The sequence below is a fragment of the Balaenoptera musculus genome, chromosome 11 (genome assembly GCF_009873245.2).
Source record: "Balaenoptera musculus isolate JJ_BM4_2016_0621 chromosome 11, mBalMus1.pri.v3, whole genome shotgun sequence".
Lineage (NCBI taxonomy): Eukaryota > Metazoa > Chordata > Mammalia > Artiodactyla > Balaenopteridae > Balaenoptera > Balaenoptera musculus.
This window is the reverse complement of record NC_045795.1, coordinates 102584306-102605851: the sequence shown is the minus strand read 5'-3', so window position 1 is coordinate 102605851 and position 21546 is coordinate 102584306. Positions and strand designations below refer to the sequence as shown.

General features: G+C 52.4%; 1 protein-coding gene across 2 annotated transcripts in view; it reads left to right on the top strand.

The window, feature by feature from the left end:
• Positions 1 to 21546, top strand: part of EEFSEC (eukaryotic elongation factor, selenocysteine-tRNA specific) — a 162082-nt gene that overhangs the window by 55414 nt on the left and 85122 nt on the right. For both annotated transcript variants that reach the window (XM_036867681.1, XM_036867680.1), the window contains exons 2-4: positions 8392 to 8599; positions 16691 to 16787; positions 18819 to 18983. In XM_036867681.1, coding sequence (XP_036723576.1) covers positions 8392 to 8599; positions 16691 to 16787; positions 18819 to 18983 — 470 coding nt within the window. The remainder of the gene's footprint in view (positions 1 to 8391; positions 8600 to 16690; positions 16788 to 18818; positions 18984 to 21546) is intronic.

The following is a 21546-nucleotide window of genomic DNA, read 5'->3' as shown; positions in this document are numbered from 1 at the left end:
TGCTCAGTGCTTTAACTGCATCCCAGTTCTGTTCATTCCCTGCAGGGGCACTCGCTGACCACCGGCTCTGTGCTGCTGCCCGTCAGGGGCTCTGTCCCGGGGCGGAGGCTGCAGGGGCATGGGCGAGTCACAGAACAGGGCTGTCCTGGGCAGCGTGGGGACCACGGCACCCCAAGGGAGGGCCACCTCATCCCGACCACGGAGAGTCGGGAAGAGTCGGGGAGGGGAGGCTCGCCCCTTGTGGCCTCCAGGGGCCGGGTCCGAGCTGAGGTTTGTTTGGCCGCAGGCCTGTGGCTTCGTGTCCCCTGCTCCAGCCCACTGGGATCTGGTGACAGCGGAGGGCCTGCCGCCCTTTCCCTCCAGGATGTATCTTTCTGTCCCCACTGAGGCCCAGTGTGGGTCATGGGGGCAGGAGGGGCCGGAGCTCAGCAGATGGGTCCCTTGTGCTTTCCTGATTCACGCGGCCAAAGAGGTGGATGTTTGTCCTGGTTCCTCCAACCTCTCTTTCTCGAGAAAACTCCCTCCAGAGACCTCACACTGGGAGCTGCAGGCTGGTTTTGGCCAATGGACATGTTTTGTTTGGGCCATACAGTTTAAACATTTTGTTTTGAATTGGTTGTCAACATTTAAAAATTGGCAAATTTCATACAATGGTCCAGATTTTTGGCTTCTCTTGAAAAACCAGAAGATCTGACAACTCCAGGCCCACATTCCTTTCTGGCTCTGTGGGCTGGAGCTGAGGGGGGACTGTCCCCTCCAGCCAGGGCCCAGGAATGGCTGCGGCCTCTGGACTTGGCCTCGTCTCGCGCCAGGCGTGCCGCTCAGTTGAGGACCCACCAGGCCCTGCAGGTGTTCACGTCTGCCCACCACCCCCGCCTCAGGACAGGCCTTTGTCCGGTGCCGGAATGGGTGAGGACGAGAACTCAGGTTCAGTCACGCCCGTGTGAGCACCTGCTGGGCCAGGTCCTGGGCTATGAGGTTTGCACGTGGGATCTGGGAGCCCCACGCTGCCCTGTAGGTGACAGGGGATCCTGTTTGCAGACGGGTGAGGGTGAGGCTCAGCGACCTGGTCTCCCCGGACAGGCAGGGAGGGGGGGCTGAGGTGGGAGCCAGCGTGTCCCCCCCACATGCCGTCCTTGTTCTCACGTGACCTGTGTCTGCAGGCGTTTCCCCTCACACCTCTGCACGGGGAGCGAAGGCATGTGGGCCCTAAACCCAGGGCACGGTTCTTCCTTGGGATCACAGGCTGCTGTCTTCAAGAGAAATCCTCTTTGGTGCCACTTCAAGGAGGAGGCCTGGTGGAAGGACAAGGGGCCTCAGGTCAGGCAGAGCCCGGCTCTGCTCCTGGCTCCACTACCTTGGTCCAGCAGCTGCGGCAGTTGTGCCTCCTGGATGCCTCCCCTTCCCCGCCCCCTCCCCCTCTCCCCCACTCCCCGCCCCCTCCCCCTCTCCCCCACTCCCCGCCCCCTCCCCCTCTCCCTCCCCCTCTCCCCCACTCCCCTCTTACTTAGTGAGTGCTTACTGTGTACTGAGTACTGTTAGTCGCTGTTCTGAGCCCCAGGTTTCTCTTGCAGAGATGGGCTGTTGGCTGCACCTTGACCAGCCACGTTGAGACCTTTGATCGTTGCAGCCGCTGTTCAGAGCGGCGAGGCTTTCGTGCTCATTCTCACAATGGAACTCACACTGACAGGGCCCTGGGTTTGCAGAGTTTTAGTGAAAAACACTGACTTAAAAGTAGCATTTTCACCCAGGCCCCTTGTGAAAGCATGGGGAGGACCTGGGTCGGACGGGACCTCCTGCCCTGTGGGTCCCAAGTGCTGTGTGAGGCCCACCACACAGCCTTGGGAAAGGTTCGTAGTGGCTTTATCTCCGTTCTGTAGATGAAGAGACGGCCCAGAGCGCTTAGCTGCTACACGGAGCCGAGGCGCAGACTCGCCACCGTGGGGCCTGACCACGGCCTCTGTCCCCGAATCCGACCGGGCCCCGCGTGTCCAGGGACCACGTGACAGAGATTCAGGAGTTCTCTGTCCCGGGCAGTCCTGTCGGTCCTGGCTGGTCAGCAAGTCCGAATGTTTACTCGGTCCTGCTGGGGAGACGCCCTGGTTCCGTTCTGAGGTCCTCGTGCCTGCAGATGACCACAGGGCAGGCCTCCTGGGTGAGGTTGTCTGGGCCACAGACGTCCCTGGTGGTGAAGGGGCTGCGGGCGCACGCTCCCTCATCCACCTCTCAGTGTTTGTTCAGAAGGAGCTCTTGCATCCATATTTGGTGATTCGTCTCTCTCCCCAGCCCCCTCCTACAAGGTGTCTGCCAAAATCCTGTATAATTCGTATCATCTCCCAAGCTGTTATAGTATATGAGGACAGAGGATAATTTAGTTATTTTTGAAAAAAGATTCTTAGCAAAAGTAAAAAAGGAGGGGGCAGTTTTCATAGTCACTGCATGAAATAGACAATATTTCCTGAAACAGGAGATACGAACCTCAAAGAATTTAAAATAAAACATTCATTTTATTATTTTTTTAAAGAAGGAAAACGAAAAAAAAAAAAAAAAGTAGAATAGTCAGTCTTTTTATCCTAAGTACAGATGAAATTGATTAAACCTTAAAGACTGGCCTCCGCACACCCGGTTTATTAATTGAAGAATTTCCTCTTACCCAGAATGGGAAGTTCACATTAAACCGAGCTGGCCCCTGAGTGGCAGTGACACTTGAGAGCTGAACGTTTTCCACAATCCTATTTTCTCTTCGGAGCTAGAGGAAATCCTAAAATGGTTAAAGGGGGGAGGGGGGAGGGGGGGGAGAGAGCAGAAACCGTACGTTTTAAGGAAGCCTTCTTTCATTTCCCTGTAAAGCATGAAATCAAATTATAGCTCATGGGCCACAATTATTTTATTTCTATATTTCAAATTCCATTTTCTGCTCCTTTTCGCTGCTCTTGAACAGGAGTTGTACTGTCGTGCAAAGTCAGCTAAAAAGATTACCCGAGATAGACTACGACACAGTAGCTTAAGGAAGCAGGGGCAGGACTCCCTGGCTCGTGAGAGCCCGTGGCCCGGGAGCCCACGCGCACACCTCCATCTCCTCCGTCCGGGAAGGAGTGGCGGCTGACCCACTTCGGCCCCTCTGCCCTGAGGAAGCGTGGACACCTCTCCTCTTCCTGTGCGCCCCTCCGAGGAGGCCGCTGGGAGCGGTGTGTGTCTTCTGTCCGGGGCTTCCAGGGCGGCCAGGAGAGATGGTGTGAGGCCATGCCTGGCGCCCAGCAACACTCCTCCCTGGCGGGGTCGAAGGTCATGCCTTTCCCAATTCTCATCCAGTCCCCCTATTTTGTCGAAGAGAGAGACTCGACTTAGGGCTAGTATGTCTTTTTACCAGCTCTTGCTGATCCCTTAATATCAGAGCAGGCCTGGGGCTCACAGTTTCAACTCTAGTTAACATCTAACACCAGTGCATTCCATTGTTTTGCTTTGTTGTTTTATTTATCTTCTCTGTTAACTTCTACTTACAGCAAGTTTAATGCATTTACTGTCATGTAAAGTTCTTTTTAATATAAATGCATTTGAGTTCAAAAAAAAGGACTTGATTTAAACACACATAACTCAGTAGTGATAGTAGTAGTGTCCATGGGCGTGGCAGGGGTCACAGGCGTGGTCCACGGGTGGGGTGACTCGGACTCCCTCCCTGAAGTAGGACACGCCCGCTCTCCAGACCCCCCGGCGGCGGAGAGCTCCAGCCATCCAGCCCCATCTTTACCAGCCCTGCCTCTCAGGAAGTTCTCTTAAAGATCCAGCCGAAGTCCTTCATGCTTCCATTCAAGATCACGTCGGCCACATGGCCCGTCCCTCCGAACAGGGCCCCAGCCGCTGCCCAGCCTCCACCCGCACAGTCCTCACCCCGCCCCGCCGGACGCCAGAATCGGGGCCGGCCGTGGCGCCTCGCACCCCTCCCTGCCGTGCGCTGACTCCTGCTCCTCCGCTCAGACCCCCCACACACACTGCGGCTCACAGACCAAGGCCCGGGATTTCGGTCTGTGTTCGCAGCCTCCAGCACAAGACGCAGCTCGGGCGCGGCGTCGTTGATCTCTGTTGGACTGAGTGAGCGCACCGTAGCTTCCCCACCTCCTCCACTCGGTGGACCAGGAGTCCAGTCCTGACGCTGAGATTCCGGCCCTGCTGGTGTAGAGAACTACCTGAGCGCCTCGTCTTGGCCCGCAGGCTGGAGGGGAAGGCTTGTGTTCTCTCCCCATCTGCCCACTCACTTCTGATGCCTGCTGGGATCCTGGGAACGGGAGGTAAAACTGAGCTAACAGACCCAGAAAGATGCATGCAGATGGGACCCAAACACTCAGGGGCTGTGGGGCTTCATCTGCAGCCTCAGTCCAGCGCCCACACGCTACCTCTGCAGCAGGAGCCCCGCTGCCGCGCAGCCAACATCGGGGACTTCTAAGGGGTCCAGAGGTCACGGCGACTTGACTGACCCCACTGGAAACCCGGGTCGGCACCAGGCACCACCCGCGCCTGGCAGTAACCCTTGGTCACTCTGTTTCTTCGTCAGACTTTGATCAGACGACAGGAAGTGACATAACTGGCCCGTCTTGTCTCTTTCAGAATCCCTAGTATTTCCCCAGAATGAATCAAACAGTGTCCTTCCCGATTCCCACGAACCCAGGGTAGGAAATCATTCTGAGACTAGAGGGGCAGAGTGAGCGAGTGGGTGGGAAACACAAGTCAAAAACTTGCAGCTCACAAATGACCCTCTATATTTCTCAGTCTATCAGGGCTTTTCATCTAGTTGTACTGACTACAGAATCCTTTAAAGGTTTGCAGAATAATTATAACAGGGTTAAAGTTTCTCAGTACTTTTAAAAATTACAATTTCCAATTCTGTAGATTATATATCTTAATCATTTCAGAAATAAAAATAAAGGAAAACTTACAAAGGTCAGCATTTAACAAGTTATCTGTAAGATGCAACTTTCCTTCTGGGACTAAAGGGGGAAAAATGTGTTCAGGAAAAAGGAAGTTTTCTGCTGGAGAAACTGAATATAAAACTTTAAACATCTTAGCAAATCAGATATTTAATCCAAATTTGATTTTTAATCAGAAGCTATGGGCATCCGAAAAAAGGGGAAATAATATCAAATTTAAAATAAAGAAAAAAGAAATTTAACTGGTGACATTAAGTATTCACTAAGCGGTGCGAATGCACCGTTATCGACAATGTAAACCGCAGTGGAAGTTGATATCCTGCTATCACCACGACCATTTCCCAGTACACCGACTCCCCGCTTGTGGCAGCCTCCTCAGTCTGTGCGAGGGGACTCTTGGGCGGAGTCGCCGGAGGGGACACATGCAGGGCTGTGGGAAGCGCCTCGGGCACAGGGGCCTCCAGGAAGTGCGCTGCTGGGATGGTTCTTCCTGGCGGAGGAGGGAGAGGAGTGACCACCACATGGAACAAATACTGCCAGCCCCCAAATCCAGCAGACCCATGGGCCCCCACAGGGACCTTGGTAAGTGCCAGCCAGTGGCCTGGAGCACTGTGTCCCCCAGGGCGCAGGCGATCCTGCAAAGGGGGCTCCCCCACAAGCACCCTGCTGGACTCCCCCAGACCAGCAGTGAGCCGCCTGAGCGGGACCGCCTGGGCAGGACTGGACATCTCCCGTGGTCACCCAGGTGCCACGATGCATGAGCTGCGAAGCCTGGCTTCCTCTTCTCTGGGAGAATGGGGAGCTACACCAAACGGGCCAGAAGGAGAGCAAGCTTCAGGTGCCCCGGATCCTGTAGGTGACGAGCTGACCCAGCATCCAGCAGAACCAGCGTGCCGCCCGACTGGCGGGAAACCCCACAGTGGCTGCCTAACCCCAGTGCCAGGCACACGGGCCGGGAGCCGAGCCGGGCTCGGGACTGCACGCGGCTGGCGGCAGACAGGGGCCCTGGAAAGGACGCCGCTCAGCCTGCACGAACTGCCCACACTCACCATCCCAGAGGGGTCACGTAAAAAATCTTTACAGGTCGGTGGATGTGGCAACACCGGGCCTGCACCTGACATGGCCAAGGAGCACTTTTACCCGGGGCCCTGCAGCTCCCCGTTGCCCCCTACGCTGGCATTTGTACTACCCGCCTGGTTCCTGACAGCACGTCAGCTTGTGACTTCTGCCTGATGTGCGTCAGCTCTGACCCTCACCACAACCCCACGAGGAGGAGACCCTCCCGTTCTAATAGAGAGAACTCTGAGGTCAGGTCACACGACAGTGAACAGCGGAGGCAGGGCTAGAACTCGGAGCCGTCTGAATTCAAATGTCTGCTTTTTCTATTGCCAGCTGCGTCTTGGCCAGAGTCCTGCATTCCTGAGTCTCTGGGGACCCTACGGTGTCCCGAAGAGCAGGTGGGAAAGGGCCCGAGGACGGGAAGAGGAAGGGGAGTGGACAAGGTGCAAAGGCGAACGGGCAGTGTCCCCAGGACAGCCCCGAGCCTGGGCACAGTCCCTCATCACCACCCGACGAGCCCCGGAGGACAGCGGGGCAGTGTCAGCGGAGGAGGAACAGGAGAAACAACAAAGAGAGCCATGTAAGACACAAGGAAAAACAAACAGCGAGGACGAGACAGCAGCAAAGACAGGTGCTGGAGCCCTGCCAAAAGGAAGAGACGCCAAAACCCAATACATGGCTGGAGACTTGCAACGAAACACCCGCAGAGCTGAGTGGGGAGGGTGCTGGCCGAGAGCGCAGGGTGCTTGGTGCAGAGCCCTGGGTGCCCACCCTCCCTTTCCGAGCCTCACCGTCCTGGTCTGTAAATGGGGGAAAGCACGTAACTGTGACTCAGGGACAATGGGTAGCCGTCCAGATGAAACTCAAGTTAGATCTCCATCGTGCACTTTACATCAAAATAAATTCCAAATGGATTAAAGTTTGAAACATAGACATTTAAAACTGTACAAGCACTGGAAGAAAACACATGAAAAAATATATATAATCTGAAAAGTAAAAAAAGTACCTAGGTAAGATACCAAACCCAGAAACAAGAGAGAAAAACGGAAAGACTGACCATTTCAACATAAAAATCAAACATTTCTGCATGGAATAAGTCATAAAAGCCAAAGATAACTGAGGAGAGAAGCCTAAAATGCGCCTTCCCCACAAAGGATATGCTCCTCAATGTTTAAAAAGTTTCTTTAAATTGGCAACAAAGAGCAACGAGCCAGTCCAAGTGGGAAGCAGTTATCAACAGTGCCCGTGCCCCACCCGCAGCACCTCCTCTGGGCTCCGCAGTGTTTAAAAAGTTTCTTTAAATTGGCAACAGGGACTTCCCCCTGTGGTCCAGCGGGCTTAGACTCGGCACTCCCAATGCAGGGGACCCCAGTTCGATCCCTGGTCAGGGAACTAGATCCCGCATGCATGCCGCAGCTAAAGACCCGGCGCAGCCAAATAAATAAATAGAATATGGAAAAAACAGATTAAATGAATGAATAAATAAATTGGCAAGAAAGAGCAGCAGTCCACCTGAAAGGAGAAATGGTACTAACAGTGCCCATGCACGCACCCTCAGCACCTGGGCTTCTGTAAGTCGGCAGCAAAGAGCAACAGTCCAGCCAGAAGGGAAAGCGGCATCAGTGGCAGTCCTCTGGCCTCCGTCTCACCCTTCAGGGCAGTCAGAGAGGCCAGGTCAGAGCAAACAGTGCGCAGCGCGTGAGTTTCACGGGCAGGCGGAGGGTGCTAAGTGTCCTGGGGAAACAGGGCAGGAAAAGAAGGCTCGGAACGTATGGGAGGCGGGCGGGCTGCAGTGCTGATCGAGCTGTCCGGATGGGCCTCGTCGAGGGGAGATACTTGAGCCAGGACTCAGAGAGGGCCGGCAGTTTACCCCTGGCCAAGCGGGCCGGGCAGGGGGAAGGGCTGGGGCAGAGACCTTACGAGTGGCAGGGGTCCAAGGACCAGCAGGGAGGCCAGGTGGCTGGGGGACGTCAGACAGGAAGCAAGCAGCTCTCATCAGCGTAAGATGCCATCCATCCTTGCCAGCAGCAAGAAGCAGCCTGAGACTACGCTGAGACCTGGTTTTCACCTCGCGGGCTGACACAGTGACACTGGCCACAGTGAGAGGAGCTTCTGCGTAGGGAGTCGTCGCCCTGCCAGCCCCATGACACGCATGGGCTCCTGGAGCCCCCAGCAAGCCTGCCGGGCTGCCCGTGTAGAGATGAGGGGAATCAGGTCACAGAACTGGGAGGGGGCCAGCGTTCACGGTCGAGCGACTCCCCTGCCTGGTGCTGGGAGGTCGTGGTTGTCGTTCGCACCCCGACACCCCCAACTTTATCTTGGCTCATTTTGCTGGACCTAGGGCGTCGGGCAACTTTCTGCAGAGTCGGCTGCCCTGTTTCCTCCCTAACCTTGTCCTCTCTTCTCCCAGGGGCCCAGATCATCGATCTGATGATGCTGGTCATTGACGTGACCAAGGGGATGCAGACCCAGTCGGCTGAGTGCCTTGTGATTGGGCAGATCGCCTGCCAGAAGCTGGTCGTGGTGCTGAACAAGATAGACCTCCTACCTGAAGGGAAGAGACAGGCGGCGATTGATAAGATGACCAAGAAGATGCAGAAGACCCTAGAGAACACCAAGTAGGTTTGCTGATGAGAGGGCCTCGGGGCGCACCTGCTTCCGCCGACCCGGATGGGGCAGGCAGGGTCCCGCCGGGCGCTTGCTCGCACCCCGGGTGGAGGCTGCAGTGCTGTTGCAAGAGGCCAGAAGAGCCAGGAGCACAAGGAAGCCACAAGAGGGTCATAGGAAGGGCGGTCCAGCTCTGCACCGCGTTCGGAAACCCAGGCTCACCACCCTGGGGTGTAATCTGCGGGAGCAGTCAGAGCCGGGCACCGCCCAGACGGGTCCAGGTGTCAGCCACAGGCCCCCCCACCCCTCCCCATCCTGTCGGTGAGGACTCAGTCCTGCCTGCTCGCCACCTGCTTAGCTGCAACTCGGTTATCGAAAGGGAGAGGTGCGTTTGGGTGATGAGCGGATGTGTCTGTCACAGAGGCTTATGAAGTCGGATGGATGGATGGACGGGTGGATGGACTGATGGAGAGGACACGGAGAAAGGCCAGATCACATGGCCTGTAGTATTTCATGCCAAGGGGTTATGATTTCATCTTGTGGGAAGTAGGGGCAGGGGGGGTGGGGGGAGTCCAGGGGGCAGCAGGGAGCCGACAGGGAGAGGACGGCAGGGCGGCCCGGGAGGTCCAGAACAGGAGGCCCGCCGGCCCTGTCAAGCTCTTGCCGCTTACCGTCGAGGTCTGCGGGGGCAGGAGGGTGACGGTGCTCCCGGGCAGGGCGGGGGGGGGGGGGGGGTGTGGGGACCGTGGGGCAGAAAGCCACCTGGGCACTCGGGCAGCCATGGGCATGACTTATTCCCACGTGGTCCGGAAAACGAGGAGACACTCTGTTGAGCACACGGTGTCGGCAAACCTCCTTGTTTTATCGGCTCCTCTCCTCCCCCCGGGCCAGCGCCTTTTGATCAATACTAAATAGCGGTCACCGGGCGACAGTGCTGCTTCCTCTTTGCTATGCAGCCCGAGACAATATCCTGCCTTGGCCACCTCTCCTTCTCCTGCCTGTGGAGGGCACGCAAGTGGAAATGGTTTTGTTTCCCCGTCATAAAGATTGATACGCCTTCGCATTTATGATTTTTTTTTCAGATCTAACACCTGCAGCTCTCCCTCAGAATTCTCAAGTTGGTTAAATTAAAACTTCAGCCCTGAGAATGGGCCAAATATGTCATAAAAGATTTCCTAGTGCTGCTTTTGTTAGCAAAATTCATCAATCCGATAAAATCGACACATTTAGATAAGTGTTGCATAAGAATTCAGACTTTGTTATTCCCAGCGGAAGTGGATATGAGACTGTAAAAAGGAAGATAAAAAATTATATCTTCTTTTTAGTGAGTTATTTGATCTCCCTGCCGTTTTATTTACTTGTCAGCAAGGGGAAACCAGGTCCTTTGGACTCCTGCATAAAAGCCCAGCACAGTGTCAGTGTCATTTGCTATAAACGAGACCTTCTGGGAAGGGCTTAGGATACTATTAAGGGTAAATTAATATCAACTATTTCGATTAGTTAAATTTAAAGAAAATTCTCACTTACGGGTTTAAATTACTATTCCTATTTTAATTTATTGGTTGAAGGTCAAATCACAGCCTTTCTCACACATGCAGAGGATATTGGCCACTGAAGGGCCTTTGACACCTCTGCTCTCCTCATTCAGCACGCACAGGGCTGGAAAAGCTCTGGTAAGGAAAGCTTAGTGGGCCGATGGGCCCAGGCCAGCCAAGGCAGTCACCTCGTAGGAGAACTTAGCTGTTACCTCCGTGCAGCCGAGAACTTCTTCTTTTTTTTTTTTAAAGATTGATTGATTGATTGATTGATTGATTGATTGATTGCTATGTTGGGTCTTCGTTTCTGTGCTAGGGCTTTCTCTAGTTGTGGCAAGCGGGGGCCACTCTTCATCGCAGTGCGCGGGCCTCTCACCATCGTGGCCTCTCTTGTTGCGGAGCACAGGCTCCAGACGCGCAGGCTCAGTAGTTGTGGCTCACGGGCCTAGTTGCTCCGCGGCATGTGGGATCTTCCCAGACCAGGGCTCGAACCCGTGTCCCCTGCATTGGCAGGCAGACTCTCAACCACTGCGCCACCAGGGAAGCCCCGAGAACTTCTTTAAATCATTTTAAAAGTGACGATTTCCTTTTCTTATGGTCCCTTGTTAGGTAAATCCTTTGTAAATGCTGGTCCAAACGTGAAGAAACTTTCTATCTAGAAAGGAGAAATTTAGACTGCTGAGCTATGTACATATCAACACCTAAAAAGTGTTAAAAAAACAAAACTTTTTTTTTACTATCCAAAGAGTAATTGAAAGAACCTTTGGAAAATAGAGAAAAGGAGTTAAAAGAAAGTGGAGACCACCCAAAGGTTTCTCAGAAGAGCAGCTGCTGACATTTTGGTTTACTCCATTCCTGTCTTTTCACCGTGCATAGTATCACCCCCACCCTTTCTTCCACATTCAAAAAATCGTAGTAAAATATACATAACATAATGTTTATTATTTTATCCATCTGTAAAGGTACAATTAAGTGGCATTAAATACCTTCCTAACCTAATAACCTAATCCTTTTTCATGATCCCCAGCATAAACTCTGTCCCCACTGACCAGTCACTCCTCCCCCCCCACCTCCCCCAGGCCCTGGTAACCTCTGTTCTGCTTTCTGTCTCTGTGAACTTGACTGTTCTGGGGACCTCGTATAAATGGAATCATGCAATGTTTGGCCTTCTGTGTCTGGTTTGTTTCACTTAGCATAACGCTTTAGGTCCATCCGTGTTGTAGCATGTGTGAGACTCTCACTCCTTTTTATAGCCAGATAGTATTCTATTGTGTGCATAGGCCGTAGTTTGCTTATCTATTCACCTCTTGATGGACACTTGGGTTGTTTTCTTTTGGCTGTTGTGAATGATGCTTCTGTGAACATTGGTGTACAAATATCTATTCCAGTCCCTGCTTCAATTCCTTTGGGTGTGTACCTAGAAGTGGGATTCCTGGATCACATGGTGATTCTATGTTTAACTTTTTGAGGAACCTCCATACCGTTTTCCATGGTGGGTGCACCATTTTATATCCCCATCAGCAGTGCATCAGGGCTCCAGTTTCTCTACATCCTCGCCAACACTTGTTGTTTTCCTTTTTTCTCATAGCCATCCTAGTAGGTATGAAGTGGTATCTCATTGTGGTCTTGGTTTGCGTTTCCCTAGTGACTGATGTTGAGCATCTCTTCATGTGCTTATTGGCTACCGTATGTCTTCTTTGGAGAAATGGCTATCAAGTCCTTTGCCCATTTTTTAGTCACGTTGTTTTTGTTCTTGAGCTGAAGGAGTTCTTTATATATTCTGGACATTAATCCCTTGTCAGATTTGCAAATGCTTTCTTCCATTCTGTACGTTGTCTTTTCACTTTCTTGATAGTATTCCTTGATGCACAAAAGTTTTAAATTTTGATAAAATCCAATCTCTTTTTTTTTTTTCTTTTCTTTCTTTTTTTTTTTTTTTTTGGCCTGTGCTTTTGGTGTCATACTCATGAAATTGTTGCCAAATTCAATGTCATGAAGATTTTCCCCAATTTTTTTCCTAAGAATTTTATTGTGTTAGTTCTTAAGTTTAGGTCTTTGATCCATTTTTAGTTATTTTTTATGTATGGTATATGTTAAAGGCCCACCTCCATTCATTTGAGGATATCCAGTTTTCCTAGCACCATTTGTTGAAGACTGTCCTTTTCCCTTTTGTCCTTGTCAAAAATCAATTGACCAAATATATGTGGGTTCCACTGGTCTCTGTCTGTCCTTATGCCAGTACTGCACTGTTTCACTTACTGTCCCTTTGAGGAAAGTTTCCATTGGGAAGCTGAGTCCTCCAACTTTCTGCTTCTTTTTCAAGATTATTTTGGCCATTTGGGCTCCTTGCAATTCCCTCCCATTGGAATGTGAGGATCTGCTTTTCCATTCCAGCAGAAAGTGATGGTTGGAATTTTAATAGGGACTACATTGAATCTGTAGATGGTTTTAGGTAGAATGGACATCGTAACAGGAGTAAGTCTTCCAATTCATTGACACAGATGTCTTTCTATTTATTTAGATTTTAAAAAATTTCTTTTATATAGGTTTTGTAGTTTTTGGTGTACAAGCCTTACATGTCCTTGGTTAGATTTATTCCTAAGTATTTAATTCTTTTAGATGCTATTATAAGTGGAATTGCTTTCTTAACTTCCATTTCAGTTTTTTTTTTGCTGGTGTATAGGAACACAAGTGACCTTGTACCCTGCAACTTTGCTGAATTCAATTCTCCCTCTTTAAACATATAATTGTAATCATGAAGTATTTACATTTTTGATTTCTGCTTTTATTACTTAACATTATATAGAGCAGTTCTTCACGTAACCATCACCCTGTTCCTGACCCTTTGAAATGGCTTAAGTTTTCCTTCTTGTAAATAAATAGTCCTGGGTGAACATCTTTGACCATCATTAAACTTTGTCTGTATTTTCGGTTTTTCCTCTTGAGAGAGCCCCAGGTATGGGGTCACTAGGTCAAAGGGAAGGAGCCCTTTAGAACCTTTTGTGCATCTCTGTGTTCTTTTCCATTTCACACAGGTGCCAGCGGTGAGCTCTAGTATCTAATTTAAAAATATATTTGGGGACTTCCCTTGCCGTCCAGTGGTTAGCACTTTGCCTTCCAATGCAGGGGGTGCGGGTTCAATCCCTGGTTGGGGAGCTAAGATCCCACATGCCTCGTGGCCAAAAAACCAAAAGATAAAACAGAAGCAGTATTGTAACAAATTCAATAAAGACTTTAAAAAAATATTTTAAAAAATATATATTTGAAACATTTAGGATAGACTGTTGTTTTACTCTTGTTATAATATGTGATTCTTTAATTACTGGTAAGGCTGAACATTTTTCCTTAAGTGTATTAAATAGTTGTGTTTTTGTGTGTTTAATTTGTGCCCATGTGTTTTGTCTATTTGCCTCTTGTGATTTTAATACTTTTCTTTTTGATATTCAGGAGTGTTTAATATTAATAAGGATGTTGTTATTAATTAACCCTTTGTCTATCATATTTCCTACAAATAAGTCTTTTACATTTGTTGTTTGTCTTTCTGTTTCAGTTTCTTTTTTTTTTGACATGCAGAAGTTTCTGATTTTTATGTAGTCAAGCTCTTTGTTTTTCTTTGTGATTTCTTTATCTCTGAAAGCATTTAAAATTACTCTCGCATAAGCATTTATCAGTGTTAACAGAAATAAAAATAGAAGATAAAAATGTACCCACAATCTTCCCAATGCAGCGAATTAAAGTGTTTTTTCCCTCGGAACCCTGTCAGTCTTTCCCACCTGTACATAGTTTGAGGTAGTTGTTATTACAACATTGACACTGTTCTGTGTTCTAGGCTTTTTTGTTTATCTTTCCACTAAACGTTATTGTCTGACAGCATCCTTGGTGCATCTTTCTCCCAGACTCCCTCTGTGTTTCCTCCTGCTTTTAAACCCTTTCTTTTCCCTTGTTTATGTTTTAGCCACGGCCGTCTGCTTAGTGCCCGCCTTCTCCCCGGGATTGGGTGGGATGCCAAATCCACGTGACCTGGCTCCTGCCAGCGGGCTCCTACAAGGAGTGCATTCCGTACCTGCTGTACGGCTGACTCACTTTATCTCTCAGCGTTGGTGTTTCTTCCTCTGTAAAGTAGGAGCTGATAAGTCCAGCCTCACAGTGTTTATTATGAGGGAGCATTTGATATGGAGACTGGCACATTGTAGGGGCTTAGTAACAACAGCTGTAACGTGTGGAGCACCTGTTGTGTGCGTGGCCCTGTACTAGGGCTTTCCTGAGTGCAATCAGTCAGATGCTCACAGTTACCCCAGGCTTTTGTATCTGGCTTGACTGGTGAGAAAAATAAGGCATAATAAGCATCGCTGTTTTTTTTTAGTATCACTACTTTGAATTCTGCTATTCCAAACCTAAAACATAGACTCTCTTTGTTTACATCTTTTACACGAGTTACACACACACACACACAGATTCATGTGCACTTTTTTTTTTTTTTTTTTTTTGATGTGAGTTGTTTTTGTATGTTGATGAAGGTCAGCCTGCATGCACAGTCAGCAGGTCTGGGCCCGGCTCACGCCATGAGGTACCACAGCTGCGCAGGGAGCGGGGTGGGGTGGGGTGGGCGGCGAAGGGCGCTGGGAACAGGAGGCGCCCTCGGCTGTGCTCTGGGTCAGCTCCCACCTGGGCTGTGGGGCTGTGCTCAACGCTCTTCCTGACACCCCTGGCGGGAGCCCTGTGTGCTCCTAGAGCCCAGACAGCAGCCTAGGTCTGAAACCCAGGCAGGAGGGGCCTCTTGTCCCCCGGGGCTGCCAGCAGCCAGGATGCCCCATTGTGTGGCGTGCTCAGGAAACCAACAAGGCCAGCTTCTCTGGAGCCTGGGAAAGGGCCGGACACCCAGCCCGAAACGCATTTATGTTTTGTTACAATACATTGCCCAAAAGGGTTTGGATAAACAATAATTGAATTTCCGAAAGCTTTATGGTTAATCGCTGGAATTCTCAGAGCACGCTTTTCCCCTTCTGCGGCCCTGGGCCTGGGGCTCGGAGGGCAGGCAGAGACGTGCACGTGGGACGGGCCCTGGCTCGGGGCGGGTCCTGGCTCACTGACTCCGAGGCCTGAGCCCCCGCTTCGGTCTAAGGGTGGGCTCTTCCAGGGAACTGCCGGATAGGAAAAATAATGATATTTCTCTGGGAAGGGGGCTTTGATGGAGCTCAGACACATTCTGCCGCTTTCAGTGGCTGTCAAGCTGCTGTTTCCACTCTGAATACAGACTCCAGTTATTAAGGCTACTGCAGAGTTGGGGAGGGACGGGTAGGAATAAGGCAAGTAAAAATGCCACAAAGTTCCCTTATTCTTACTGAGATTCAGCTGTTTTCCTTGACTAAACATTCCATAGATTGCTGCAAGCCTTTGGTTAATTTGCAGAGTTCTGAAAAGGTTGTTTCTGATCATTTTCCCAATGTTCTTATTGCCTTATGGAGAAGAGCCTTTTCGAATGTCTTCACTCCACATTTTGCTGATTTTTCAGTTTGTTGAGTCTTTGACCTGTACCTCATGAATTTATCCCAAATCCAGGCCAAGAAAAAAAAAAAAAAGTCATATCCACCAACATATTTATCACACTAGTGAAAAATTTGGGATGTTCTAAATGAGTCACTTTGGGGGGAAAGCATGTGAATTCTGAGTTGCACTATTATGCAGCTGTTAAAAATGAAAGCGGAGGTGGCTGGGGGGCGGGGAGGCGGGAGTGTAACATGGTGGTTGTGAGCCCTGGTTCTGGAGTCGGATGGGGTGGAGGTTGGCTCTGAGACTGATGGCAGTGACTTGGAGCAAATTAATTCACCTCTCTAAGCCTCACTTTCTCATCTGTAAAGTGGTGCCAATTCCATGGTGGTTTTGTGGGGTTTCATTGAAAGCGTCCAGGTCATGTTCTTGGCTTAGTCAAGTGAGTCTTATTATTATCATTGCTGTTGTTATTTTTCAATAGAAAATTCTTTCCGATATAATGGTAGATAAACTAGAAGGATATGAAATTGTATGAATATTGTAACCAAAATATGAAAAAAATAATTCATTGGCAATGCACGGAGAAACCAAGGTTGGAAGAAAGCACACCACAGTGATGGGATTATGGGTTGTATATTTTCTCTTTTCTGTTTTTTGGTGTTTTGTTCTCCAGTGGAAAAGGTAAATGTATACTCATAGTAAGAGTCTTTTCTTAAAGAGGCAGGCTCTCCAGGCGGCTGGGAGGCTGTGGAGGGGGCCTCCGGGCAGGTCTGGCAGGGACTTCTCAGTACCTGTGCTTCCCGAGTCTCTGAAGGAGGCCGGGCTGTGCCCCGTGGTCCTCTCCAAGGGCGTCTTTATTCAGGGGCCTGGGGCCCGGGCTTCACCACTCCTCCTCAGGGAGCCCCCTTCTAACTTCTTTTGTTCAACGCAAGGTATTCCCTTCGGGCCTCCATGACCTGGTCTGCCAGGTGGGAGCACAGCGCCACCGCCCCCCTCGGCGCCTTCGACGGGGTGAGAGCAGAGGCCTCCCGTCGTGCTCGTCGGTGACCGTGGGGGGGACTTGTCTTTCTGTTCCAGGTTCCGAGGTGCACCCATCATACCCGTGGCGGCCAGGCCTGGGGGACCGGACGCCCCTGAAACGGAAGCTCCACAGGGCATCGCAGAGCTCATTGAGGTACTGCCAGCTTGATCCGCGCTGGGGGCTCCGGCTCACTCCAGGGGGGGCCCAGCGAGGGGGACCCTCCACACTGACCCCTGGGTGCCACCTCCCTCGCCTTCCTCACGGAGTTAAGTCAGAGCAGAACCGCAGGCCTCCAGTCGCAGCCACGTCCTCGGGGACCTCCTCTTCCCTTTCCCCGTCAAACTCGTCCACGGGGCAGCTCCCGCCAGGCTGGGGCTCTGGGGCTGCGCCACCCATTCCAGCCCCTAGGGTTGTGCCAGCCCCTCCAGTGGGTCCCTCCCAGGCGGGGCCAGCGTGGCTTCCATCCTCGTCCCTTCCGCCGGGCTTGGGGGTCACGGACAGAGGGGGAGCCCAGCCGATGGGAGGGCCCGGGGCACCCAGCGGGCAGGGTGGGAGTGGAGTCCCTCTGCTGAGCCCCCGGGCAGCTCAGAGGCTGCGGGGGTGAGGCGTCTTGACCCTGGCCCTGGACGGCGCGTTCCAGCACTGGCCTCACCACGCCTCTGACCTTCTGCGCTTAACCTGCTCTCTCTGGCCTCGGTTCCCTCACTTATAAAGTCAGGGAGATGGTACCACCACTTGGCGTGTGGAGTTCGTGTTCACACGTGTAACATGCCGGAATGGTGCCATATCAGAGCTTACTCTGACGGTGAGGTTGGTCACCACGTACCAGGCACCACCCTGAGTTCTTTCCTTACGTGATTATTAACATCCACGATGACATGATTGTTAACAAGACTTGAGAGGCTTAAGGTATTTATCTGCATTTTGCTAAGAAAGAGCCTGAGACTCAGAGATGTTAAGTGACTTGCCCGATGTCTCACAGTGAGCGTGAGGTGGAGGTGGGATTCAGATCCAGGTTGATTGTGTTGGGGTCCACCTGCCCCAGGTCCGCAGAGCCAGGGTCGGGTGTGACCACGTGCACGGCTGCTGTTTTTGTGATTACACGGTGCTGACCTTGCTGACTTAGCAAAACAAACATTTTCTGGGTGAAGCTTTTGTTACTTTTTCATCAGCTCCAGAGAGCACTGGTCTAGGAACCTGGGACAGTTGTTTTTGTTAAAGCAAAATCCACAAAAATGCTGGCTATTGAAATTGTTCATATACTCCTTTGAGAAGCCTCTGTGCAAATCTCAGGCCAAGCCTGTTTTGCGACTCTAGTCCTTTCCCACAAGAGTAGTTATCACGAGACTAAGAGTTTGGGACATTGACTACCAAATACTTTTTTGACAGTCTCTTCCCTAACGAAATCAGAAAGAAGCAAGAGGACTAACGTGGTCTTGATTTCCATTTGTTTCTTGGTAATCAGCTCCGACAGCACCGCGGAGCACAAGGGCAGTGGGCTGGCTGAGGCGGAAGCACGCGGGAGAGCGTGCAGAACAGGAAGAGCAGACCCACCGCGGAGGGCCAGCCCCTCTGTCCCCGCCGGGGCTTGGGGAAGGGACCTTCACCCCTGCCCTGCCAGACAGAGGCTGCTGCCCTGGGAATGTGCTTCAGGTTCCCTTCAGGCACCGCGATGCAGCTGCTGGAGCGGCTTGGGGTGCTCACGGCCTGGGGGGGTGTGGACAAACAGACGACCCCAGCTGCACGTTACCTGGCGACACAGCCAGCGCAAGAGCCAGCATCACCGGGGGGAGGGGGAGGCCATGCTGGCTGGCGAGCTGCCGGGGCTGGCCGGTGGCCGATGCCCAGTGTGAGCGGGCATGTGAGGCTGGGGAGCGACGTGCCCATGGGTGCCCTCAGTGGGCTGCCTCCGCGGCTGTGTGCGGGCCTGGAGCCCAGCCCGTTGGGACGCCGCTGCGGGAATCCCAGTGGGAGAGGATAGAGGAGGGTCCTCCACGGGCCCTTTCCCTCTGCACTGAGAGAGGGAGTGGGGCCTTGGCAGAGGCTCGGAGTGCAGTCGGAGGTGGTCCGCTCTGAGCTCCTGGGCCAGCTTGCCCGAGCCCTGGTCACACCCCCTGCCCTCCTCTGCCCTGCCCCATCCAGCTCCTCTCCCGACAGGGTGTGGCACCAGCATCTCTTTTCTAGCTCCTGACGTCCCAGATTTCCATCCCAAGGAGAGACCCCTCGGGACCGTTCCTCATGTCTGTGGACCACTGCTTCTCCATCAAAGGCCAAGGCACTGTGATGACAGGGACCATCCTCTCAGGCTCCGTCAGCCTCGGTGACAGTGTGGAGATCCCTACCCTCAAGGTCAGTCTTGCCTTGCCCTTCCTTTTGGCCCCTCGTCTAGCGGGAAGGGAGGGGGACAGTCCCTGTGCCTGTGCAGCTGCGGGGCCTGCTCCCCGGGGGCCGGCTCTGCCCTACTCCTCCTTCTCGCCTGTCCTGCCCCCGTTCTGGAACTGCCGCTCGCCCCGGTTCTCGGCACAGCACCAGCTTGTTGGGAGACTCTCAAGCAGGCATTCTTTGTAAAGAGATGGAGCCTCCAGAGGGTGTGTGGGCTCAGGGGCATGTGGCCCATGAGCGAGGGCGCTGGGTGGAAGCCCTCCCCCTTTCTACAAACCCCCCAGGTCAGGGTGGCAAGTACGTGTGGACTCGTTTCTGGGTCCCTTTTGCTTAACCGCAAGGATTTCAAATTAAACACAATTAGAACCTTGTGTTGCTCAGAGCCATACAGTCTGGACACCACCCAGATGAGTGTCACATTCCTAGTGACACTGGCAGCTGCCACGTCATCTTTGGAAGACCTGGGAGAAGGGTGGCAGCTGGGGTCTCCCCGTCACCCCCGACTCCTGGTAACTTCTGGTCTGGCTCTGATTTAAAAGGTGTCCAGTGGCCTTGATACTTCCCTTCGGTGGGCTTTGCTTAAGGTTTTTGTTTACTGGAAAAGAAAAACTTACAGCTCCCTAACCGCCCTTCTCCTTCACGGGGAATCCAGGGTGGGGAACAAGGGCTGGTTAGAACTCGGAAACCTCCCAGGAACTCTGGTGTCCAGGGAAGGTCTCTGGTCCTCAGCGAGGCTACAGCGCGGGGGGGTGGAGGCTTGCTCTCGGCCTGTGTCCGAGGCCGGGGACGCTGCCGGCCGCTGGAGGTGCTCACAGCCCAGGTGCGTGGAGTCCGGGGGCCTGTGAAGTGGGCTTCTCCCTGCAGGGCTGTGTGGAGACGAGTGCTGCAATTGTCTGGCTCACTGGCTGTATTGGTCAGCGACCTCCAGAGAACCAGAACCGACAGGGTGTGGGTGTGTGCGTGTGCGTGTGTGTGTGTACAAAGAGAGCGATTTTAAGCAACTGGCTGGTGTGATTGTGAGACCAGCGGGCTGGAGACCCAGGGCAGAGTCGCTATTCAAATCTGAAGGCTGTTGGCTGCAGAATTTCCTCTTCTTCCCGGGAGGACAGTCTTTTCCTGTTCAGGCCTTGTCCGCCATCATTATGGAGTGTCATCTGCTGTACTCCAAGTCTAGTCATCTAAATGTTAATCTCATCCAGAAAATGCCTTCACAGGAACCAGAATAGTGCTTAACCAGATATCTGGGACGTGTGGCCCAGACAAGTGGACACATGAAATTCACCGCCACCCTCCCTGGGGGGAGGTCCGTGCCTGCAGGGTCTGCCCTGAGCGAGGGGGAGGCCGGAGCACTGCTGGCACTGTGCCTGGCGTTGGCCATTTCCGGGCCAGGGCAGCCTGAGGCAGGAGAGGGGCATCTCGGGAGCGAGAGGGATGACCGGTGCTTCCGCAGGTGAAGGAAACATCAGCTTGAGATCTCTCCCCTCCACCCATTCCTCCTGCAGAGCCGGGGGTCGTAGGGAAGAGTCTCGTGACCAGGGTGGGCCAACCTGAGGGCTCCCTGGGGCGGCAGCAGGAGTTGGAGGGCAAGGGTCCCCTGACACTGTGAGGCGTGATCCCCTCCTCCCCTGGCTGTCGTGGAGGCTCCCGTGAAGACCGTCAGTCCTGGATATAAAGACTACTCAGATCAAATCCGCGTTGCTCCAAGTACTAAAAGTGCAAATCTTAAAAAATAAAGCACAAAATTATGAAAACAAACTAGACTTACATTTAACAAAACTAAGCTTATACTAGTGACTGTTTTAATTCCCAGCTGGGGCAGGGAATGAATACAACGCTAGATCCCCTTCCATTCCCTGTGCTCCCTGGGGCAGACCCCTCGGGGCCCCCTGGGCCCGCACCCCCTCTGCCCTGGGAGGGCAGCTGGGAGAGGGTGAGGAGCGGAAGAGGGCTCTGTGGGAAGCAGACGCGGACTTGGGTGCTTGAGGCTCTGGAGGGAAGGAGGGGCGTCTGCTGACCGGGTCAGTCAGTGGCCGCAGCGCCGGGGCCCAGGGCGTGGAGGAGGCGAAGGCAGGGCCAGCGGCCACCTTAAGCTCTCAGGGGCGCGAGTGGAGGCTTCTGAGATCTTTGGCTACTGTTTTCATCCTTATAAAGATGAACTTGCCTCTCAGAGTCCCAGGTACTGACCTGTGGTACTTGGGCACATGGAGGTTGCTTGGCAAATATAAAGTTCATTCTCCTCTCGCTTTTGGGCGCCTGTTTTCCCCCAGCGTGCTTTCCAACCCTCTTGGTATCTATTGCTGTGCAAACCTCTAATTTACTCGTCGGGAGAAGCAGAACTTGTAGCAGTGAACTTGGATGTTGGCTGAGGGGTTTTCTAAGCAAAGTGTGGAAGGTGCAGCCTGGTTTCTCCTTTGCTGCTTATAGTAAAATGTGAGAGGAAAGGAGTGAATTGAGGAAGGGGCTGTGATTAGCAAGGGGAACCAGCTCCTGATGGCGTGGGAAGTTCTTGGCTTGTGCAGATCCCAAAGGA